The sequence below is a fragment of the Melozone crissalis genome, unplaced genomic scaffold (genome assembly GCF_028551555.1).
Source record: "Melozone crissalis strain CALT ecotype California unplaced genomic scaffold, PUWL_Pcris_2 ptg000006l_1, whole genome shotgun sequence".
Lineage (NCBI taxonomy): Eukaryota > Metazoa > Chordata > Aves > Passeriformes > Passerellidae > Melozone > Melozone crissalis.
The window spans coordinates 49,424,294-49,448,160 of NW_026535784.1; the positions used below are offsets into that span (position 1 = coordinate 49,424,294).

General features: G+C 41.2%; 1 protein-coding gene across 16 annotated transcripts in view; it reads right to left on the reverse strand.

Moving 5' to 3' along the window:
* The window catches only part of ADGRL3 (adhesion G protein-coupled receptor L3), a 490,221-nt gene that overhangs the window by 304,405 nt on the left and 161,949 nt on the right, over positions 1 to 23,867 (reverse strand). For all 16 annotated transcript variants that reach the window (XM_054296033.1, XM_054296021.1, XM_054296027.1 and 13 more), the window contains exon 3: positions 9,893 to 10,137. In XM_054296033.1, coding sequence (XP_054152008.1) covers positions 9,893 to 9,947 — 55 coding nt within the window. In that variant the 5' untranslated portion in view covers positions 9,948 to 10,137. The remainder of the gene's footprint in view (positions 1 to 9,892; positions 10,138 to 23,867) is intronic.

Sequence of the window (23,867 nt, forward strand, 5' to 3'; positions counted from 1 at the left end):
AGTCTCTTCCAACCCACTGATTCTGTGATTAAAGAAACTCAGTATTAAAATGCTATATTTATTTATGGCTCTATGTTCGGGAGATTTAAGAACAGGTGACAATTTGACTGAGCTTCTAAAATCCATCAGGCATCTCAGTTTCCATAGATTATGGTAAAGGAGCGAGTGACAGTAGCAAAACTACACATTCCTAGTCCTTACCTCTGCCTATTCTAATGCACAGACTGTTTTTTTTAGCACCTGTGAGTCTCACAGGAAACAAGCTTACACCTCAGGATGTGTAACAAGGCACCCACCACTATCAAGCACTGCAGAAAGCAGCCCAACACAGCAAAGCACAAGGGAATATACAGAAGTATGTGCTGCTGTGATTATAATTCCTTGAGTTTATGGGATGCATTCAGCACTGCACTCTAAGTAAAAACCCACCAGCCACGCTTGCCACAATGGGCAGATTGCAGCATCTGTGTGGTGCTGGCCAAAAACCCATCGCACATCCCACAGCTTGGAGCAGAACCATGACAGAACAGGGATCATCCTGCCAGGCCCTGGGAGGAATATTCCAGGGAGGCTGCCCAGCACAAAACTGTTTGATGAAATCGGGGAAATTCCAAGTGAGGAAAATCTACTGAAGGCTCTGACATGCTTTTAATTTTTCCCACACCACAGCATCTTTCCCAGATGAATTGCTCATTGAGCAGCAGGAAACGTCTTCCCAATTCAAAAAAAACCACATCATCAAACACATCCAGCGCAAAAAAAAAATCATGATCAATAAAGGAAACAACTGAACAACAGTAAATATGCCATGGGGTAATAAACATCAGATAGCTCTAAGATTCATTTAACATGGTGGAGTTGATAAAATGGATGTTAGAGGCATCTTCTGGGGAATCAGCAGTTTCATTTGCAATAAAGAGCTGCTTCTTGCTGTTTTTATCTGGGCAAGGGGTGCTCTCCCTAGCAGGAAAACAGCAGGCATGGCCAGAACTCATGGGAGCAGGTTAGCAGCAGCTGAGGAGGAGGCGCAAGAATGCAGGTGGCCATAATTCATTCCCTCACTGTCATTCTTTTCTCATTTTAGCTTAGAGTACCTCAACATGCCCAGCTTCAATGTATGGGAGAACTACGGCCAGAAAATTCTCAAAAGTTTGCTTTTTTTTTTTAATCCAACTCCAACAGTTTAAGCTTAGCTGACATTATTAGAAAAAGAAAGGAGAAGTAACAACCCATTTGTGAGCAATCCCACAAATTTTCACATCCAGAAAAGAGGTGTTCCAGCTGCATGGAAAGGAAGGGCACAGCAAGCTTTTGCACTTAAAAAACCTGGCCATGGCCTCCACCTGCTCAGCTAAAAATGATGTCTCTGCCCTAGCACTACACAGCTGCTTTGTCTGTAAAGATGTCCTTAGGTCCTGCACTTCTCCATTCACTGGGGGAATGGATGCATGGCCTCACCCACCAAACCCCTTCAATCAGCCCAGAACATCAGGATCTCCAATCCTTGACAGCTTCCTGTTTTCATGAAAAGGAGCTTTATCTGGAAGCTTAGCATTAACAAAGTAGACAGGAATCAGCAATTAGTCAAATTAAGCTAATGATGCAATAGTTAATAAGTAGGCAAAGAGTGGGCAGTTATCTCCCCTATTCATGAGGATAAGGAAAGAGAAGCTGCTCACTTCTGCTGCTCTTTCTTTACTGCACCAGCCTCATTCGACCTCAGCTTGTCCCAAAAACAGTCCTTTTGGAGCATCTTGCATGTCCAGGAAGACACAGGACAAAGTGAATTCTCATGTGTAGAAACCTGCAGATGTGAAAATATTCCTGGTGCTCCATGGCACCTCTGGGTATTGGCTAGGGGATGCCTGTACCCATATTAGTCAGCTCTGACACTACAGTTTTCAGTCTTGGTTCCTTAAGGACTATTAACTCCAAAAGGGATGTAGAGAGAGATCATTCTTATGAATAATTGGAAAAATCAGGCAAGCTTTTTTGCTTGGTTGTCTTTTTGGTGGTTTGTTTTTGGGGTTTTTTTGGTTTGGTTTGGTTTTTTCAAGCATTTGCAACTAATGCCAAACCACAGTAATTGCATCACTTACATGGAAAACCACTGTGGTTTTTCATTGGGATGCTAATCTTAATACCCATATCCAGCAGAAGTGAAACAGCTTTGGCCCCATCAATATCCTGATGAGTTGTAAGTTGCTGAGAACGTAACTAAAATTTATTTAGAGAGTAACTGCCTTGAAAGTACCCACTTTTAATAGCAATCCCATATTTATTCTGTGCTTAGCTATGACAAGGACTAGTGAGGAATAGGGCTATCTAACAGTACTTGCTAGCCAGAAACTACTACAAAAGTGACAGACCTGGATCAGGATGGTTGGATAATTTCAACATTTTCTTGAATTCCAAGAGCAAGCCAGGCAATACCCCAGATATCCTGTCATTTCAAGCACATGTCTTCTCTTAATTCTTTCAAAACAATTCATTGGGAAGAAGGTTTTAGCCTGGTAACCTTTAAGCCCCCTTAACTGCATGAGCTTTGGCTTTTCAATTTTTAAAAAAAAGAATGCTAAAGGTTTGTAGAAAGACAAAGGAAAAAGAAAATTAAGAAAGACTTTTAAGGCATTCATGGTCCTTTTGTTTCTCCTCTCCAGTACCACCCAAGCTGTTTTCAGGTTGGTTTATTGTTTTCCCCAACACATTAGCCTGATCCCTTTCTGATGCTCCTCCAAACTACTGCCACCAAACCACCTCGTGTTTTTGTTCAGCACTTTCTCAAAATGACCAAAACCCAAATGCACCAGCCATCACATGTGCACAGCCTGAACTGGGAGAAGATTGGAAGGCTCAAGAGACCGGCTGCAAGCTAAGGTTTCCAGACCAAATCAAGACTAGGTCAGAAACAAAGAAACCTAATCATTCTACATAGCAACTGCCTGGCAGCTGATACAAAATGAATACTTAGAGTAAGGTCAGCTTTTTTAGACAGCGGATGTCTGCACCATGACACCTATTCATTACCTAGGGTTATTAACTACACAAATATAATTTTTCAGGATTTAACAAAACTCCTTATTGCATAAAGCTATTTACAACTCTTTGTGAGAAGCTCAGCGTTTCACTTTTCAGTTCTGTTTTTTAAAAACTGACTTTTCTTAAAGAAGTTCGCTAATAAAAACATTTTTACAATCACAGTAAAATATAATAGGAATTAAATTATGGTGCTATAATTCACACTTGACTGCACAGAGGCCATTTTGCCTTCATCTTTGTGTCTGAATGTGCTGGGTGGGAATTACTGCACTGTAATTCACATGCTGTCACATCTTATGGCTTGGCTAACACTTGAAAAAATCAGAGCTCAGAGTTGGTCACTAGAGAACAGAAATCAGTCTTGTCAGGAAATTGTTACAAATGACAGAAGCATCAGATATTTCAGGCCTGAAAGGTAACACAGCTTACCCCCTCCTGCTGCTGTGAGAGCAAGCACATTTTCTGTTGCTGCGGTCCAGAAAGAAACCCTGCTGCCATACACCACACATATTAAAAAACATCAAATGTTTAGGATGGGAAGGCACTAAAGACCATCCAGTTCCAATCCTCTTGCCAAGGGCAGGGACACCTCCCACTAGACCAGGGTGCTCAGAGTCCCACCCAACCTGGATTTGAACACTTCCAGGATGGGGCACCCACAGCTTCTTTGGGCAACCTGTCCCAGAGCCTCACTACCCTCACAGTGGAACTCTTTTTGGCCTTGTGGAACATCACAACCTTCCTGTGGCCCTTCTCTTGAGTTTGTTCAGATCCCTCTGGATGGCATTCCATCCTTCAGGCATGGCAATGCATCACACAGCCTGGTGTCAACAAAAAACTTGCCGAGGATGCAGCGAGTTGATCCCTTTGTCCGTGCTGCTGATGAAGACGTTAAATAGCCCTAGTCCTGATAGGGAACCCTGGGAGGAAAAGGTCTTGTTTCCTCCCTACAGCAGGAAGAGTCTTTGAGCAGACACTCTTGCCAAAAACTGAAGAAAAAAACCCACATTATGAGAAAACCTTGTTAAAATCTCCCCCCTTATTTACTGTGAGATTTAGACATGAAAGAAGTGGGTCTGCAACACAGACCTTTGCATTGCGTAATGGCTTAAACAAGAATTAAATAATGGATAGTCTTAAAAAGGTTGAATTTCACCCTCTATCAGTTTATAGATTGATCTGTCATCAGATGGGGAACTTAATACTCTCAATTTTAGTGTAATGCTGCTAATGAAAGCGCTGTAGTTTATACAGAGAACAGCCACCCCCTTTTATCAGGAAAAGCCTTCCTCGATCAGTTGTTCCACTATGGAAAAGGTGGCACGGCTGCAGGTAATACAAATTGCCAAGAATAGCAAACATTATAAATATTTCAAGGATGATTAATCTTTAAAACACTGAAGTTAGGCAGAAGCCTGGAAGTCAACTTGGCTATTTCACAACTAATAAAACATGTATCTTGTATTTCATTGTGACTGTATAAAGAGTATCGTAGTAAAAGGCAATTATCCACCATTCACTAGCTAACATAACACTTGTACAAGTATAAAAGAAACACAGTATGTATTTTAAGCAGTGACAATATTTTCACCGTATTAAAATAGGAGTGAGGCGAATGTTCAGCTCACATTAAACAGCACTCTGTCACCAAAGACCAGCCTGCTAGCATCATATATTCCCCCAAGATAGATAATGCAGCTTGCTTTAACAGAATCATTGTCACCAGGCAACTACCAGTGCTGTTCAGTAATAAATATTTCCACTGTTCCCACAGAAACTGGCTCGGCATCTGGACCTGCTAATGCCTGGAGAGATCAGCCTGACCTTGGAGTGCCATCCCTTCACAAGGATGCAGCCCTCGCCACGGCTGTCTCCCAGAAGCATTGCAGAGATGGAGCAGGAGCTCAGAGGGCAGCAACAGGACAGCAGACGAGGCTCTCTCTCTTCCTTGCAGCTGCAGTGACTTGAAAGGACTTCAAATTTCATTTCCTACGCGGCGAATGATAAATTAGCTCAGCCCCATCTCAAACTAATTCTCATATCGAGAGACAAAATGGCATCTGTCCCTAAATGCAGGAAGGTCACTTCACAGCTACGCCACAAGACTGCATAAACGAAGTCTTGGAGGCAACCAGGTTTTTTTTAAGTTCAGAACTGGGCCAGCAGCATCTGCAGTCCTGCCAGTTTGGTGCTGTCAAGTATCAGTATTAGGCCTCAAGCTTTGTAACAATACCAGGCTCCAGGACTTGACAGGCTTTGTCTGAACTACAACCTATTTTAGCTTAAACTTAGCTCTGATCTCCGAAGTTATTTGAGAAACTTTGCTGCACTTGCAACTTCCCCTGGGATCAGATAACTTCTGTCTAGTCTGTCCTAGCTGCAATGTCAGATTGTCCTGGTTTTGGCTGGGATAGAGCTCATTTTTTCTTAGTAGTTGGTGTAGCACTGTGTTTTGGATTCAGTATGAAAATACAGAATCACATTCATATACGAGACTGGAGGGAAGTAGGCAAGCATCTCTGTAGTGCTTAGTTGCTAGCTGGGCTTAAATCATGTCACAGATGCCTATTGTTTGTCCTGTAATTTCAGCCAGGCTTTGGTTACATTATTGTTTAACTTGTTCAGACTTCAGTTTTGCTTAGTTTTGGCCAAGTGTGTGGTTCTAACCCAAAAATCACATTGTATACCAAGGAAAATATTAAGGAATTTAAGCAATCACAGGAATGACTAACCCACCCCATGGATCATCAGGAGAGAACAGTGTGTAGCCCATTAATAAATACAGGGTTAAAATATATATAAAACAATCCCAAGCAGCTGCAAGACCAGGAGGAACCAAACCCCAGAACTTTGCCCAAGCATGATCCCGGATGCTGGCAGCTCACTCTCATGTCACAAGCACAAGGCAAGAGCTTAGCAGCAGAAGAAACAGGTAGATAGTCACACCTGTTGATTTTATTACATTTATAACAATCTCCAACAGAAACTGGGCAATTTGGATTATTACTTAATTGGAAAAAGAAGTGGTTGTCCTTTTTTGAATTATTAAAAGAAGCAGAGTAACAACAATTAACTCATTCTTTGTTGCCCATCATATAATTAGGCATGCAGTACAACTCTTAAAAAGTAATTTGCAAATAAATAATAATAAACCAATCTGATAGGATGATAAAGATCTTTCCATACAACAGGCCTTCAGCTCTCTTCCAGAGCCTAAAATAAGTTACTTGTTTGGAGACGTGCAAAATTTCACCCCACAGCAATCACTGTGCTATCCTTCCCATCCTGCTCCTAACAGCATGCAGCTCTGAATCCCTTTATTTCTATTATTATTTTTGTCCAGCAGTCTGGAAGTCTTAAATCTCAGCTCTGAGCCACACAGGAGCACGACAGCAATGTGACAGAGCAGGTGCACATCTCTCCAGGCTTGCAAACTGAGCTGCTGCCTGTCATGCCCATCTCATTTCAAGTGAACTTTTGACACGTTCATTTGTGGGTGAAGAGAAATCTGCTCTGTTTGGGGTCAAGGGGAGGAAGGCTGAGGAAGAGAACAGCTGCTCATTCCAGAAAATGCCTCTTGGAAATCCACCTGCCACAGGGAAAGAGGATCCGTTTGCTCAGGTGTACGTGGGGGGAAACACAAACCAAGCAGCACTTTGCCAGGGTCCAGACCTTCAGATGCTTTGGGAAAAGCTTCCAAAGGGGGGCAAAAAAAAAAAGGCAGGGGTGCAAAAGTCCTATCCCCTCAGCAGAGTCCTTGCAAAGGATGAAAAAGGCTTTGCTTTTATTGTTACTGCTGATGGCTTTATTTTATTCCTTGGTATTATTTCAGTCTATCTTGTGTAATTCTCTGATTTTGTATAACAGGTTTAGTTTTAGGCAACAAATGGATTTACAGGCTTTGCTGTAGCTTAGGAGTGGGGATAGCTTTTGGGGGGGCTTCTACACTGCTCCAGGTTGTGGCATTAGTTGGAAGCTATTTCCCATTCAAGTCAAGGGTAACAGTAAAGAAAGCAGCCACTACATAAATCTATTATTATCTTAAGTATTTCACATGGTTCAGTTTTTTGGTGAGCTATGATTCAAAACAGTCTGAGCAAAACTAGACAGTGTTGTGCCTGTGTATTTTGGATACAGCAGATTAACATCATCACTGAGGAAATGCAAGGACGCCTGACCTTTTCCCCTTTTATGATTTCTACAGCTTATCAACAAGATGACATTGTACCAGGGCACTATTCTGGAAGATTACTTTTCATCTTGCAGATCACTAAAGTATACACCCTTTGACTCCATACCTGTCATCACAGCCCAAGACACACAATCTATTCCAAGAAATGATACAGCTAAAGCAAAAAAAAAACCAAAACAACAAACCAAGCCACCTCAAAAAAACCCCAAAACATCAAAACACCACCACCACCTCTCCAATTTATGAGATCACTGGTCTAAGAAATCTGTCAGTAATGCAGCTCCCACTATGGATGAAGAGGCTGTGTCAAGGAACTCAAAAAGGGAATGAGATGTAGCAAGGTCAGTCTGAAAAAGTAGCTCATATCTCCAGCAATCACTACAGTACAGGAGCCATTTCAGATCATGCAAGAGGAGCTCAAATGCTTGATTCCTGTTAAGCATAAATTCTGAATGCTTTCTGCATGCAGTGAAAAGGGATTACTAAAAGAGAAAATTAAAAAAAAAAAACAACAAAACAAGGCTTAACTAGGCTATTTTTATAAGGAAGGTGAGGCTGTGGCATGTGTTTGAACAGCATGCCACAGTGCTGAGATGGAAGCTGCATCCTGGCCACTCAGAGATCAGAACAGGGAAAGCCAAATGAAGTTGTTTGGCTCAGACCAAGGGTGTTCTCCCTGCCTTGTTCAACGACAGCTATCAGACTTCCACCAGCAGCTGATCAGATAATGTGGGTGTTGGGTAGGTGGGTGACGGTCAAATTTACCACCACAGCAAACACCCTGTACATTTAGTCTGGAGAGGAGCATAAAGGGTAGAAATATTTCCAGACATAGTTCCTGCACCTCTGGCATTTGCTCATCTGTACTCTAATATGACTCCTAGGATACTTGTGACATTTTCATTTACTGGGACTATCAGGCAGGACTTCCCAGCTGCAGTGGCACTGAGAATCTTAAACAAAACTGCCAGAGGCATATTTAAACTAATAATTGCTTTCACTGTTAATACTACTTAATTATAAAGATTTACAAAACATTTAGCATTTAACTTTCCAGGAGAGGATTGGAGAGCACCTTTTTGAACAGCTCTTTCATTCCACCCTAATTGGTCAACTCAGTTGAAACACCCATTCTAATGCTCAAGTCAGTGAGGAAGAGTCTTGCTTAAAGAACAATAGTACAGATAGCCTTTGTCCCCAAAGGTTATGTAAGACAGGTTGTGCTCTATAGATTATGTTCATCCAAACATATTTTTCATTTTTATCATCACCTTCTTTCCCGTAAAATTTTCCTCCTAAATTTTCCTGCTAAATGTGTTTTAGCACATACACAAAGGACCAGTTGGTAAGCTCAAAAAGCCTGATGCATATTTTAAAAGCAGGGGCCCACAGCTTACATATAGGGAGTCATGTCATTTACAGACATGCTTTCACTGGCCTTTAATTAAAATAAGATCCTTGGTAGAGTTCACCTTCCATTTAAGAATCATAAAAATCAGGCAAACAGATTTTCCAAAGTTCTGCCCTGAGCATTTAGTAACCATCACTGCTAATAGGAGCTCCTCAACCCTTCAGCACTTGTGAAACCTGGCAGCTTACTCCTAGAGCATACACTTGGGTTTCTCACATCAAGAGAACCCAACAGGCCTCAAAATCCTATTTCAAAGAATTGCAGGTGTCACATTTCACTTAAGAATTTCCTGGCTAATAAAAGAGATCAAATTTTTCTGCTAGAGCTCTTTGTTAGATTTGCATGGCCAGGTTTTGGGGAGGGAGGGGCTGGTTACAGAGGGGGCTTCTGTGAGAAGCTGCTTGAAGCTTTCCCTGTGTGTGACAGAGTCAATGCCAGCTGGCTCCAGCACAGACCCATCACTGGCCAAGGCTGAGTCCATCAGGGACTGTGGTAGAGCCTCTGGGATAACATACCCAAAAATGGGGACAAAGCTGCTGCTTTGTGAGAGAAACAGCTCTGGAATCAGGGTCAGTGAAGGAAGAGGAGCAGGAGGTGCTCACTCCACATGCCAAAGCTGCGATTTCCCTGCAGCCCTTGGACCTGAAGCAGCTGTGCCCTTGCTGTGGCTCTGTGGAGAGGGAAGCCTAGGTTGGAGCAGGTTTGCTGGCAGGATGAGCGATCCCATGGGAGGAACCCACGATGGAGCACGGGAAGAATGTGAGGGCTCCTCCCTCTGAGGAGGAAGGAGCAGTAGAAACAAGATGTGATGAATTGAACACAGCTCCCATTCCCTGTGTCCCTGCACTGCTGCAGGGCAGGAGGTAGAGACAACTGGGACTAAGTTCACTTCAGGAAGAAGGGAGGTGGGAGGGATGGTGTTTTTTACAATTTGCCTTTATTCCTCATTACCCTGCTCTGATTTGTTTGATAATAAATCCATTTTTTCCCCAAGAAAAGGGAAGTAAAAGTCTGTCTAATGTAGCAGCTAAACTCAGGAAAAGAAGCCTTTATGTGTCACCAGAGTTCTTTGTCTCAGTAGCTAAGTAATAAGGTAACCTGGGAATCTCAAAGACATGAGGTGCAAGCAGGGAGAGAAATCAACATCCTGTAAAAAAAACCCCACACCATTAGGAAAAGACAGAAAAAATCCTTGCTATTTTCTCTTCTCTTCCCTTCCCCCAGGCACATTTACAGCATCTCTCACTCACCATGGGCAAACGGTGTTAAGAGCATTGTGAAGAACAGCAGCTGTGATGACCACATGACTGTGAAGGAGAGCTTGAAAGTATCCCAGCAAACAAGGGTTCAAATAAAAAGATGAGTGTCCTCCTGCACTTGCTTCCAACACTTCAACTGTTGTTGGCCTTCAATTCACATCCAAAAAGGGGAAAAAAACCCAAACAAAAATAATAATAAAAACAAAATCCCACAGCCAGTATCCAGAGTCTGAGACCTACAAATGAGAAAGGAAAAGAAAAAAACTGCAGTTAGTAAAACAGTAAGATAGATGTTTTCAATCAAGTCTTGCTGCATTTCTTTGCTGCCAGCAGCTGTAAAGGCAAATGTGTCTTCCCCACTCCCTGGCCCTTCAGATGCATGCACATTCCTACATAAAACAGGAATTAAAACTTATGCCTGTGCAGAGAACCAGTTGGTGGATAAGCAGCGCTCTGCCTCCTCTCTCAAAAGAGGGCCCCAGACAGCAGTTTTGAACAAAAAGGCTGAGACTTTTCCCTCCCTTTTGCATTTCTGTCATGCCTCCGACGTGGATGCTAACGGCAAGATAGCAGGCCAGGCAGTGGGATTAGCAACATAGCTGGGGAGCATTTCCACTGATGATATGCCAGAAAGCCTCTCTCTGTTTGGGGCAACCTGTATGGCTTTTAATCACTGCATCTGGACCAGGCTTTGAACCCAAGCAGAGCCCAAAGTCACCCTTATCCTGCAACCAGCTACTTTCTACTTACTGCTAGTCGAGCTCTGCAGTTATTTATTGTATAACTCGATTCCTCAATTTATTGAGGAATTAAAAATAATGGTCCTGTCCATCTCACGCGCTCACAGGAAAGCGCGGGGAAATCTGAATCCGCGCTTGAATAGAAACACTCGCTCATTTAACTGGAGAACGTTTTCCAGCTTTCCATCATTTTAATCTCTCCAGAAGGGGCTAGATGGCCACGGTGACTCAAACTTGGCAGGAAAAAAACAACTACACAGAGTTAAACTGCAGCAGCAGTTTGAAACTTAGCTCCCCACTGACTCTGAAATGATGAGGAAATATGAGGAATTGAAAAGTACTTTACATATCTGTTTTGAGCTCCTTAGACTCTGCAGTCTTCACAGTACTGGTCTAATTAAAAATCTCTCCAAAAATCTCTGATCAACAGAAGTTATTCTTCTCTGAGCACAGAAGCTGTTTTTGCCAACTTTTGTTCTTACCCAAAACCAAGTCTGAGCCAAAAAGCTGTATGAAAAAACTGTGCTGCATGCCATTGTGATGCGGGTATATTTCTGAAAGTCTGGCATGACAAAGTGCCCTTTGTTTTGCTTCCTATCTTTACTGATCAACTAAATAAAACCCCATATTGTTCAGAACCAAAGTCTATAAAGAAGCTGCATTTTTTTTTAATAAATATATCTTGCACTGCCAAGATTTTATTTTCTCACTTGACTCTCCTCCCCAGTCTGTCCCTGCAATTTGTTCACTCAAATGTAGCATTTAGTTTCCATAGTTTTTTTCTCATCTCTGTATCCGGGGTTACTAAAAATCCAAGGTCAATTTGAAGTCAAGTGGCTTCTTTATGGACATCCTTAAAATTAAAACTTTGCTTGAGCTGGGACTAATCAAAATGGTCACAGATAATATTAAAAGTCTGCTTTTCAGATAGGAAAGAGCCTCATGAATATTTTAAATTGTACATTCTAAACAGTGATCAAGTTTTCCATTTATATTTTAGTAGGCTACCAGTACACATCAAACTACAGCACTGCCATTATTTATGCATGCTTTTTCTATAGCATCCTCTGTAAAGTTTTAAAAGTGAGAAGCTTTTTGTGCTACAAAATTTGAAAAGGCACACAGAGATGGGTGAAAGCTATCCAAGCACAGGTACACTTCCCTGAAGCAAAAGCTCAGTCAGGCAGTGCAGGAGCAAAGGTTTGTTTTCGATTTTTATTTGTTTAAACTGAATCAGTTCTGAATAATCTAAGCCTGTTAGAAAGAGATAACATTATGGTGCAGTAAAAGGGTTCTGGGTATAACTGAAGAAGCCACAAATTAATTAGGCTTTCTATCCCAGAGAAGGGATAATTGTCAGCAAAATACTAACACAGAGCCCTTTAAATTTTTTTATCTGTCTATACATTCCTGCATGATAGGGTTCGAGGAATTTTTTTTCCTATCATCTCACAGGTTGAGGCTGAATGAGCAAAGCATTCACACACCCTCTGCAAAGTCCAAACACTAATTTTTGAGAACTAATGTCTTGGAACCACCAGAGCCACAAACACACACTTTATCCTCCTAGAAAGTACATTATTGAGTCACAAAGCTCCTGTGCAAGAGAGACAACAGGACTAGCTCATCATTATGCACCATTTACTCCAGTTGTAAATCTGACCAAATACTCTCTGCCCTGCCATCCTTCCTGCCAGAGATGTGACCTGTCAGGTGGTGTCTGCACACCCTGGCTGGCACAACCTTGCCCTTAAACTTCTGCAAAGCCTTCAACTCAAGCTCACACACAAATATTACCAAATACATAATGTGCCTGGACACATGCCAGCTGCGTTTAACAACACAGGGCACCACTAGATTAACCAAGTACATTGGAATGCTGCATAATTCTGGGTGGGTTTGTATTCCATGTAATCAAATAATCACAGCATGTTTGAGAATTGGGTATCTGCAGGGAAACAGCTACATAGGAAATGAGTGGAACAAGCCTTATTCTTAATGGTCACTCAACTCCCACAAGCAGCAGAAAGAGGCCTGCAAAACAAAATCCACTTCATCGTTGGATTAACTCCAGGTAAAGGGCAGCCAAACAGAGAAACAGGAGAAAACGCTTCAGTATCTGTGAACCGTAATGCAAAGTGTTACATTTATTGATGCAAGAAAGGGATACACTATCAGAGTGAAAAATTTAAGAGCTTGACTTAAGGGGTTTGGACTTGAACCCCCAAAGATGATGCAGCCTGCATTGATTTAAGAGAAAGTTCTTCTGCTCACTGACCTTTATGCCCAAAGGGCTGCCCCTGACACCTTCACAGTCTGATCTGCTGCATCACCCAAACAAGAACTGCGTGCTGGCAGCTCCCAAAAATCCAGCTCAAAGTGCTACTGACAGAATAGGAGAAAGCTAAATAAAGGAAACCAAGGCCTCATAGAGAGGAGATGAGCAGTGAAGTATTCATCAAGGCGTTGCTCATAAAAGAGCATTATAGATACACTGACAATCTCAACATCTACCCAAGTCTGTTCTTCAGCAGTTGATGTCAAGCAGCACATGGAGCATTTTCTGAGCTCATCTGTCGGCAGTCTACAGGGAGGGTGAAAAAGAAAAAGGAAACCAGTTCATGTGGTGAGTGAACAGATAGGCTGAATTCAAAGCAGAATTCAGAGCAGCACAAGCCAAACCTGTCAGAACTCCATTTAATTGCTGCCTTCTTCCAAACACAGCATTTGCACCTGCACAAAGCTGTTCCCTACTATTCTCACAGGGCAAAAGCTGCTCCAGGTATCCAGCATTTTCTAGGCAGCCAGGGGAGGGGAGAGAGTCTCTTACAAAGGGGCCCATGAGCAAAAGCCAGATAAGAATGCTGGGGTTTCCTTATCCAGTTTTACTTGCAGCATTTCCTCCCCACCCCTGAAAATGTGCAGAGCAAAACTAACTTAAATAAATCAAGGATACAAAGATTGATTTATATTTCTTTATAGAATAAAGATTCCAGCACTTATTCTCCTCCTCTAAGTCAAAAGTCACCTACTAAGTAGGAAATAAGCGTGATATTTCAAACAAATATAATTTAAATTCACTATTTACGAGGGGAAATTTTGGAAGTAATTAAACTCCTTGAAGCTGATGGTCCAAGCTGGAACCATGGGTGTAATTCCCCATTCTCAGCATCTGCTACTTGAGATTATTTCAGGCAACGTATTCAGAATTTTGTTAAGAGAGGGAAGAGAAATAACCCAGCAAGAAAAAAAAAAAAAAAATGCAATATCTGCAAAATTAAATTAACTGCAATTTAATGTTAGAAAATTTCCATAAGTAAGAGAATGAGCTGTATTTTGACGCCCATTATGAATGGCTAAACAAAAAAAATTCTTCAATACATTTGGTTCTAAGTTGTTTGCAAAACACTTTTTTTGTTTTGTTTATTTTTTGCAACATTGCTAAAATTAAAGGTTCTGCTCCTCCAGTCCCTTTCCACCTTTATCCTGCTTCAATTCATTTTCCCTGTCAAGTATTCAGGATGTGTCTCCCTGGTCACTTTGTGGTGGCAGCAGCACAGCCTGCCCTGTAAAAGGTAACACAGACATTACCAACGGTGTAACACAGGGGGAGCAGGGCAGGAGCAAGCTGCACTCCTGGCATTTCCACACACACTTTCACTCACAGCCACTCACTGAAATTATGCTACATGGTCATTGATGGACAAATTTTTTTATGTGCATTTTTAAGAAGTCAGGAACACGTTTCTGAGATCAACTGAATTGCCTGTAAACTTTTATCTCTGTCTGCATTCAGCCCAGGAGAAAGTTCATCCTGTAACACAAATACTTCGGAAGTCAGAGCTCTCACTGAGTTCAGAAAAAAACACTTTTGTTTCTCAAAATAATGAGAATTGTCCACAGCTTTTAGCTCTTCATCTTTCAAGTTTGCCAGATGTGAGGATGCACTGTGAGAGAGCCAGGGAGCTTTCTTAGGGTGACAGGACACACCAGATTGTGGGGGGTTCAAACTGCTCACACCTACATGTCCTCTTTCTGTACTGCAGACCCTGCTGCTGCTCTCACACCTCTGCTGAGCCTGTGGACCCTGAAGGAAATGACTCAACCCTCTCACCCAGTATGTGCAAAATGACATGGTATTTCTAAGTCACTTCTTCCAAGAAAGACTTAAAATGAGCACTTGCACCTCTATTGCACTGAATTGCCAGTTTTGCCACTGGATTAATTTGCCAGTGGCAAATTTGCCAATAATTTGCCACCGAATTAATTCCTGTACATTAATATTCATTTCATCCATCTTGTTTGAGAACCCAAGACCATTCTGCTTGTTATTTCCACCCTTATACCTGATGTAGCACTCTGGAATGTAATTTTAAAAGCCTTAAAAACCCACAACAATGACAACAAGGTCTAATAAGTTAGTGTTTATCCTGGATTCTCGGGTATCACTGCAGTGCTACTTACACTTCCCTGAGGAGAGAGGCCAGGGCAGCAAGGAGCCACTCTCAGCTCAAACCAGGCTCATCAACCACCTGTTTAGGCTATAATTCAAAGTGACAAAGAGCTCTTTAGATGTTCTGCGGGATTTGCTGCAAAATAACTCTCAAGTGTTAACTGAGTTAATTCATTTCAGATTAATCAAGCCTTTGATGAAAGCACACCCAAATACAGACCAGCTGAATATAGTAGGTCTTGGGGTTTTTGTCCTGTGTAGGTGAAATAGAGGCTTTTGTGCTATTCCAGAGGTCAAAAGGGGAACTTGAGCTATCAGCTGCTTTTTGGTTTTCCCATTCACTCCAGAATCAATTTCAGCAGAAAATTATAATTATACTAACAGTGAAGCTATTCAGACATCCTGTGACTACAACATGGAAGGATGGGGGGAAGTAACAGAGAGAGAAAATTTAAGAGTCTTGAAAATATGGTCTAGAAGCTCAGAAAGAATGTACTGAATTGTACATCTGAATATCACAGCTACTGAATGTTCCAGACTTTCTTTAAGTGCCTGCTGGTTATCCTTGGCAATATAACTCATCACAGATTTAAGAGGAAAGTACACCATTCACAAGGTCCCTGCGTGTGTGCAAATATATGATAACACATGCAAAATTTCAAAAGGTGCAGAATATCATGTGAGGATGTGGTAAAATATGCAAATGTTTGTATTGCATTACCACCCCAGATCAACAGGCTTTCTGAAAACTGATTACAAAAAACTTGGTACTCTCGCTGGTTAAGCACCACCTGCTAAAGCAGATCACAGCTGGCAAGAAGCATGTCAGTCCCTCCACTCCAAACCCACCAGGGCAAAAGAAAAATCCCTGTAAGTATTGGGAAAAGCTATGCAGCTCTTCACACAAGCTGCACAGCACCATCAACTTCTGACCACCTGGAACAATCCTATGTCATCAGCAATCATTGCAACAATCTTCTGAAAATTTTCAGGGAGGTGTTAAGATCTTTCTCAGAAATTTATTATCCCTACATAATACACCCATCTTCCTCAAATGTTTTAGTTGATAGCACATCTTTATAGAGGGAAAATAATACATAAGCAAGCACTCTTCACAGTATTGCCAACAGTTATGATTTCATTGCAAAACTCAATATGTGGCAGCTCCTTGCAATAATAAAAATTTCAGCTTTCTTTTCAAGTAAATTTCTCCTTGCAGAGAGAAGCTTAAAAATAGGACCCAGATCCAGCTCAGAGGCTCAGTAAACCGGTAGTAAATAAACATAATTCAACATATTTGGTTTGAAATTTGCATGACTTTTAATCAAATCTCATTTTTTTGTGGTTGTTTTTTTTTTCCTGTGAATGTTAGAGGATGTCGAAAGTCTGGGTCTGACAATGCTCTCACAATGCTTATTTGCATTCCATAGAGCCTTCGGCAATTCTTCTGTGACAAATAAAACACGTGTGGTGCGTGCAATGAAAATGCAAACTTATCACCAGGGTCAGCATAATTTTAATTTCCCTTTGCTACCATAAACTCAGCTTATGTTTTGAGGCATCACCTCTCCCACACATCCTGGCCCCATTTCTTCAAGAGACTTACTATGACTGTAATTGTGATGGCACAGATCCTGCACTGGGGTCTTGCTTTAACATGAGGAAGCGACAGCCCCCAAGGAGAAAATTAGCCAATGGAAGTGACAGAAAATTCCATAGCAGTTCAAAGAGGGGAAGTGAAGTCAGACATTGGGACCAGAGAAGGACTACTCCTAAATGCCTCTTGATGCAGCCTTTAAAATACTTTTCAATATTCATTTATCCTCCCTATCTCTCCCTTCCTGCTGTCACCTTCATACCACCTTTAATTTTCTTCCTTTCCTCTTCCTGGCAGGAAGGGACCTCTTTAACTTGCATTGCTGCAGACTGACGAGCAGCTGCAGATATACATAGAGAAAGTTTAGTGACATTTACCTCCACTACATGGATGGGATTTTTTGCTGAGGTGTGCAGGGAGATGCCATTTCTCTTCTGCCTGAATCCATCAGGAGGCAGCCCAGAGCCCATATTAGTGGCCTCCTTCCCTCCATGCATCAGCCAGGAACAGCTGTTTGCTCCCCCAAAAGCAGCATTATGTCAGAGAAGTTTCTTACTTACAAGGATAACAGTAGACCACTTTTTATGAGCCCTGCAATTCAGAAAAGGAGGAAAGGGCTGACTTGTGCCCACCCTGGGGCACTCCCCTTCACAGCCCAGTTGGCCCTCCAGTTCTTTGGCTACCAAGGTTAAGGAGCACAGTTAAAGACATCAGCAGCCACAGAGAACTGAGCAATGCTGAGCTGAAGCACAAAGCCTTGCCCCCTCTCTTTGATGGCTTGTTTCATGGGACCTGACAGATAGCAACACATGAACCAAAAATACCAGGATCATGACTACACTTCTCGTAGGAAGCCATACTTCTGACAGAGCTGGGTTTCCTCAGCCTCTGACTTACTCCAGCTCCACTCACTACTTGCAAAAAGTACTATATGCAGGAATAACACAGGGAAAAGGTACCACTTGATTGAGGAACTGCAATGAAAACAGTCAGAAAACTGTAATCTATTTCCTATGTGTAAAATGTGCACCCACCACATTTTTTACCTGCTCTTGCTTAGCATTCTCTTCTCAAAGGGACGGTGGCAGATATGACTTGTTTTACTCTAAGAAATTGTAAATTTCCTTCACTTTTTGTATTGATTAGGAAGTTAACAGGCAGTATAAGGAGGGATAATAACTTTTCCCGTTGAAAATGTACTGCTCTTGAAAGACACTAACAACAAGAAACCACCTTACGTACAACACTATGCATACATGGAACACGCATATCAAGAGGAACAAAAATTGCTAGTAAATGAGATTAATGGCAAAAGCCAAGTGAATAACACATTTTTAAAGGAGAGTTATCTAGGAAAAAGATAAGCTTAATTGTCTTTCAGATCTGTTATGATGTAATAAATGTCTATTAATGTTTAGCAGCAAATTGGCTTTTAATGATCATTGCTATTTTTAGCTGGTGGGTGACACGTAGTTTAAATATAAACCAGATTTATGTTTTGCACACCAGGATGACTTTCTCAGATGACTCTCCTTGATTTAACCTCTTCACACCCCACAAGACATTTAATATAATTTTATTTCTAATAGACTGTGAGCCAATAGGATTGTATTTGCTACTACCGATGTTTTCAATGAGAAATAAAATCAATGAGGTTTATGCTGAAGATAAGTGTAAGTGATTAGTTAAGTGTAAGTGGCTTGGAAAATATTAGGAGGGCTACATTATTCAAGCAAATAATGCAAATTAAAAAAGACACTGGATTGAAGTAAAATCTATGAAAAACTCCTGACCTTGCTGTGTTGGAAAAACATCTTACCTAGAATTTGTTCTTTTTGGGACTACCTCAAAAATAAGCATTAGTAGGTGAGAAATTTTGTAAAATTTTTCAACACAAAGCAGTCAACCTTAAACATTCATACCTACAAAGAAAAAAAAAAAGAAAAAAAAGAAAAAAAATCTTCTTTTTAGACCTAGAGACAAAAAGGAGCCCAGTAGGTTGCTAGGAGAAAAATAAACAGCACTTAGTGTCGTATAAAAAGAGCGGGCAAGCGGAGCAAAGCCCTGCATACACTGCCTGGGAAAGCAAGGCAGGAACACAGAGGCAGCATTCTGCACCACTTAAAAAAAAAAAAAAAAAGAGAAAAGATAGGCATACAGAAGAATAAAGGCTGCATCTAAATTTCTAGGTGTGGTATTCTCGAGTGAGTTGCGTACACAGAAACAATAGCAAAAGCAATAGGGCAAATTAGTGAACAAAAAGTATTTATAGTTCCCTAAAGCAAATGTCTGTGTACTAATAACCAATAGCCTGTTTTTCCACATTTTACTATGTTAATGAATTCTGTTGCACATTAATCAAGAGTCGATCCTCTTTGATCTTTGGAGAGGAAATAAAAAGAAAGAGATTTAATTACTGCACTCATTTTCTGCATGGATACTTTTGTTATTACTTATATTCTACTAACAGAGGCCACCATCTCACCCAAAGCCTAGTTATGAAAGGTCTTGGGTATTCTCACAGTAAAAAACAGCTTTCTTCCTCCTTACCCCTTCTTCTTCCCTCATATTATCCAAAGAACAAAGAATGGCATGAAAACACTTTTTTGCAGAGAACAGAGCTGCAGAGAGAGAGAGGGGCTGGGGATTTCTATGTGCGCCCTTCAACTCTGAAATCAAGCTTCAGCCAGTTAGTGGACCATTTCCAGCCAACTCTGAAAACCAGTCATAAATACTCTACATCTCTTTAACCCCTGCAGAAGCAGCCCTTCAGAACTGCACCCAATCCAACCCCCGAGGAAAACACCCCTCAAACACGAGCTGAAAGAGTGCAACCTTTCTCTGATCTCCTTCCTAATGAGGAGCATCGCATCACTACACGCAACAGTGACTTCAAAACTGAAAGGGCCACTGCATTACAGCTGAGAGTCAACACCTCTCCTGGTACTACAAAGAAAACATTTTATAGGAGAGGCTCTGCATGGATAAAATATTTATATAATACAGATCACACACACTCTCTTCCCTTCTGAAGTGAAACAAAGGCCAGATATTTCCAGCTGAAACTACAAGAGGGATCTTAACTAAACAGAACAATTTAAACCTGGATGGAATTTCACCAGGAGCTTCCAGCTGAAGCCTCCACTCTCACATCCCAACTTGGCATCATCACAATATATATATAGTAACCAGCTCTTCTCCAAAGTGACTAGCACCTTAACTCTTGCAAAAAGTAGTTTTAAAAGCCAAAAACTTGCTTTTTGCAAAAGAAAAGCAAGTTTTGCAGAAGAAAATCTTACTCCAGTAAGCATGTGTGCTTTTTTAATGAGTACTATCAAGTTTTTAAACAGTAAAATACTTGGATGAGTGGAAGGCTAAAATTAATTAATTCCTTGAGTGCTTCCTAGCAGAAATTAATTGTGAGGACAATCAGGACAAACGTGCTTTTTAAGAGAATTGTCTTGGGCGCTGAGTAAGGACTATGAGACACTTGTCCTCTTTTCACGCCTCATAGCTGAGGATCAGTAGCAACCACCTAAAGAGAAAATGCACCTGTTGTGGAATATGCCAGTATAACATGTACCTGCTTCTGAAAGCCTCAAACATATTTCTTCATGACCTATTACATAGTAACACCCACTGAGAGGGCCACCAGAAAACTGAAAGCAGGCTTTACTACAGAAAGTTATATTAAGTCCCAGAAAATGATGTAAAGAATGGGAAGGGGGAAACCCCAAATTAAACCCAGAAAATTCTTCAATGCCTTTTCCCTCCAATTAAACTTGGGAGTCCTACTTGACTCCTTCTGAAATCATAGGATTGCAACTCATTTTTTAGCTGAACTACTGCAGGATGAGAGTGACTGCATTCAATAACAATGCTCTCATTTGTAGCTTGTCCAACTGAAGCAGCAATCTTGCATAACATTTTACATTTTTAAGTGTGCATTGAATTTAGAATAATCAAGAAAGGATTCTAAACATTTAACTCAGTCACAGCTATCTGGCAAAATCAAATACCATCTAATACAGTCAGACTGGCTGTGCCACTAGAAACTCTGCAATGAACTTAATTATTCAGCTTCCATTATTTATAAGGAAACAGCAAATAATCTCATTTCCATGTATCTGAGTATAACAGCTGTAAAATTTGCAATAACACCTTTATTTGTGGTATCAAAGTCCACTTCTGATTTAGCTCTTAATGCCTTGCTTCCACCTAGATAAAAAGTGAGATGTCTCAGCAGTCAAGGAGTAACATTTAATTGCAGGAGTCATATTCAATTCCAAAGAAGAAATTAAGCACCTCTGGCAACTATAAGGCAAGATAATTAATCTGGTGTACGGGCCTGTCTCTTGTGATGTTTTGCAGGGGACTCTGTAAACACCAAAAGGTAGCTATGCTTGATAGACAATAAGAGTTTGGGGGGGGGAAGAGGGAGATTTTGGTAACTCCTGAAACGTTCTCTGTTAAAGAAAAACCCCATTTCTCATTCCTCTGCAGGAGAAAGTTTCAAAAGCACTGATGCTCTAATGCCAGCTCATCTGAGGTCACTGGCAAAGTCCTGCTGATTGTTGAAGGAAAATGTACAATCAAGAGAGAGCTTTTGAAAACATCACCCTAAGCCTAGTAAGCAGCAAATAAAACCTTTGTTATTTGAGGTCATAGCTGGAAGTGAAACTGCAATAAAGTACTTCATTTGATTATCTGAAAGGCAATTCACTGTAAACAACAAACAACAACTCTTTACTACATCTTTACGTTGACTTATTTTACTATAAGTGGACTAAGCACTGTAGTTTATTAAACAAGGGGATAAATGACAGAGAGACATCAACCCTAAATATTTTGCTGAAGAAATCACTCTTCTGTTCATTTTGTTCTCCCTATAAGGGAGATTCACAAGGCTAAAGCAGAAACACTGGGCTTCAAAAGTAACCAAAATTGGCAAATTGTGCAGAAAGATAGATAGTGTCATTGTTTAGCACTTGGCATCAGCATGGATCTGAGCAAGCAAGAACACAGATTGCCTGTGATGGGAAAATCTATCAAATGTAAAAGAGCCAACTGGGGCTAAAAATCTAACATTAAGGTCCTTTCATTCATTGCTTACCTTCCATTTACATCAATTTCATTTCCAAAGCAAAGGGACCCCAAAGAGGCAGTGCTTGAATTGAAAGAGAACTGTATTTCAGCTAAGAGCAAGACCAAGACCTTCTTACCAAGATCCAAATTTACACTCAAGGAAAAAGCTCAATATCTGAAGTTCATTTTCCCCAAAATAACATTTTTCCATTTGACCTTTGCCTACACTGGTTACAGAAATATGGAGAGAAGACCTGAATTTGTTTTTTGAGAGCAAGCAGGGGTAGATGGCTCCCTGGCATCGGTGTCCCTTCTGACCACACAATGCAACAGTGCCTTTGCCCAAAGCTCACTTGCAGTGCAAACACAGCCAGTACAGCTCACACACAATCCCACAGACCCAGGGCCCAGCCAGGGCTGTCTCATTATGGAAGAAAACAGAAATAGCATTCCTAAATTGGATGCGATCACCAGGAACAATTTAGCATCAAATGCTTCAAAATCTGCCTGTGAAAAGCCAAAGCACTGCATGCCAGATTTCAGGCTGCAGATAGCCTTAGGGTGAGAGAGCAGGCCTGTCCAAACAGGACAGTTTGCTATCAGAAATTTATCAGAGTTCATGCATTATTTCTTCCTCCTGCATTGGGGATTAAACCCACTGATGTGGGGCTCAGACTGGCAGAGTGAAGGGGGGGACAGATGACCCAAACAAGCAGCTTGTGAGAGCTAGAGGGAGAAAGCAATGTTTGGCAGAGAGCTCCACTCATGTCACAGGTTGATGTCCTCTTCATCCATGAGGGGCTTGTCGAGTGCCACAATCACATATTGACAGCAGGAAACAAAAATGCCTTTTCATGTTAATCAGGTTGGAAAACTTCCAAGAGTTTTTCCCTCCCTTCTACCTTGTTTTTAAAAAACTCCACTATTGAGAATAACACAGTCCACTCCCAAACACAAAAAAATCAAGTGGTTTTACAAGCCTGAATCTTTCCAAGACCCATCACCTGAAGAGGAAGGAGTTAATCAACTCAGAGATAAGGAAATCGTGCTGGGTTATCCAGCAGCAGAACTGAATTTTTCTCTGAAGCACCAGAAGTTTGTGGCTAACATGACTGGGTATGCCAGGACTTCTCAACCAACCTGCACATATCAGGGAAATCCTGACAAAGTTACCTTTATCTCCTCCTTGAGAATTGAAATTATGTAAGCTCTCCCTCCAGAACACAAAAGATAGAGATTTACTCTAACCCAAGCATTTCTGATCCAAATGAATTTTACCTTTTCCTAAAAATAATTATAAATTTCAATATTTTATAAAAATTAGGTTTTCCTATTACCAGGTTAGAAATTACTTTTTCTGATAATGTTTCAATCCATAGCACTTCATTTTAAGAAACTAAGGTGCTCCTAACAGAAGATTTCAGTTGTGTTGAAACATTCTGGCTGATACATTATTTTGATTAAGAAAGACAATTTGCTGGAGAAAATAGTATCCCTGGATTTTTTTCCCTCTCCTCAAAATTGCCAATAACTTAAAGCAATTTTCCCTCTACTCAGAGAAGATATGTGCAATGTGATGACTCAGATCAGTGTTGCATAAAATGGTCAGACCAGTGGGCAGAGTTCTATGAGCTGAGAGAACCAGGAGGAACCACCATGCTGCTGAAAATGAGGGCTGCTGCTGGAAAGCTCTCCATGTCCCTGATTCCTCTACTATTTCTGCTGTGCTTCCCTCAGAAAGAGGGCAAGTGCCTTCTTCCTCATCCTCCTCCAGTGCAAAATCCACACACATTTTCAGGTTACTTTTTCCTGCCACTCAATGTACTTCAGCCTGCATATGCTCCACCTTTTAAACACTTAGAGCCTCCACCCCACAGGGCTCAGCCCCAAACCCACTGACTTTTCCCTCAGAAGCACTGCTGGGAGTTCAAGCCTTTCATTACTGTAAGGTGAAACTGAGAGGAACCAAAAGGAGAATGGCTGAGAACACAGACCTCCTGAGAATTCCCTTTATAATTAATTAGAAGTTAGCCACAATTAAACCAGAACAGCTGAGTCAGACAGTGGGGCTGCTCCCTGGTGGCAAACTCT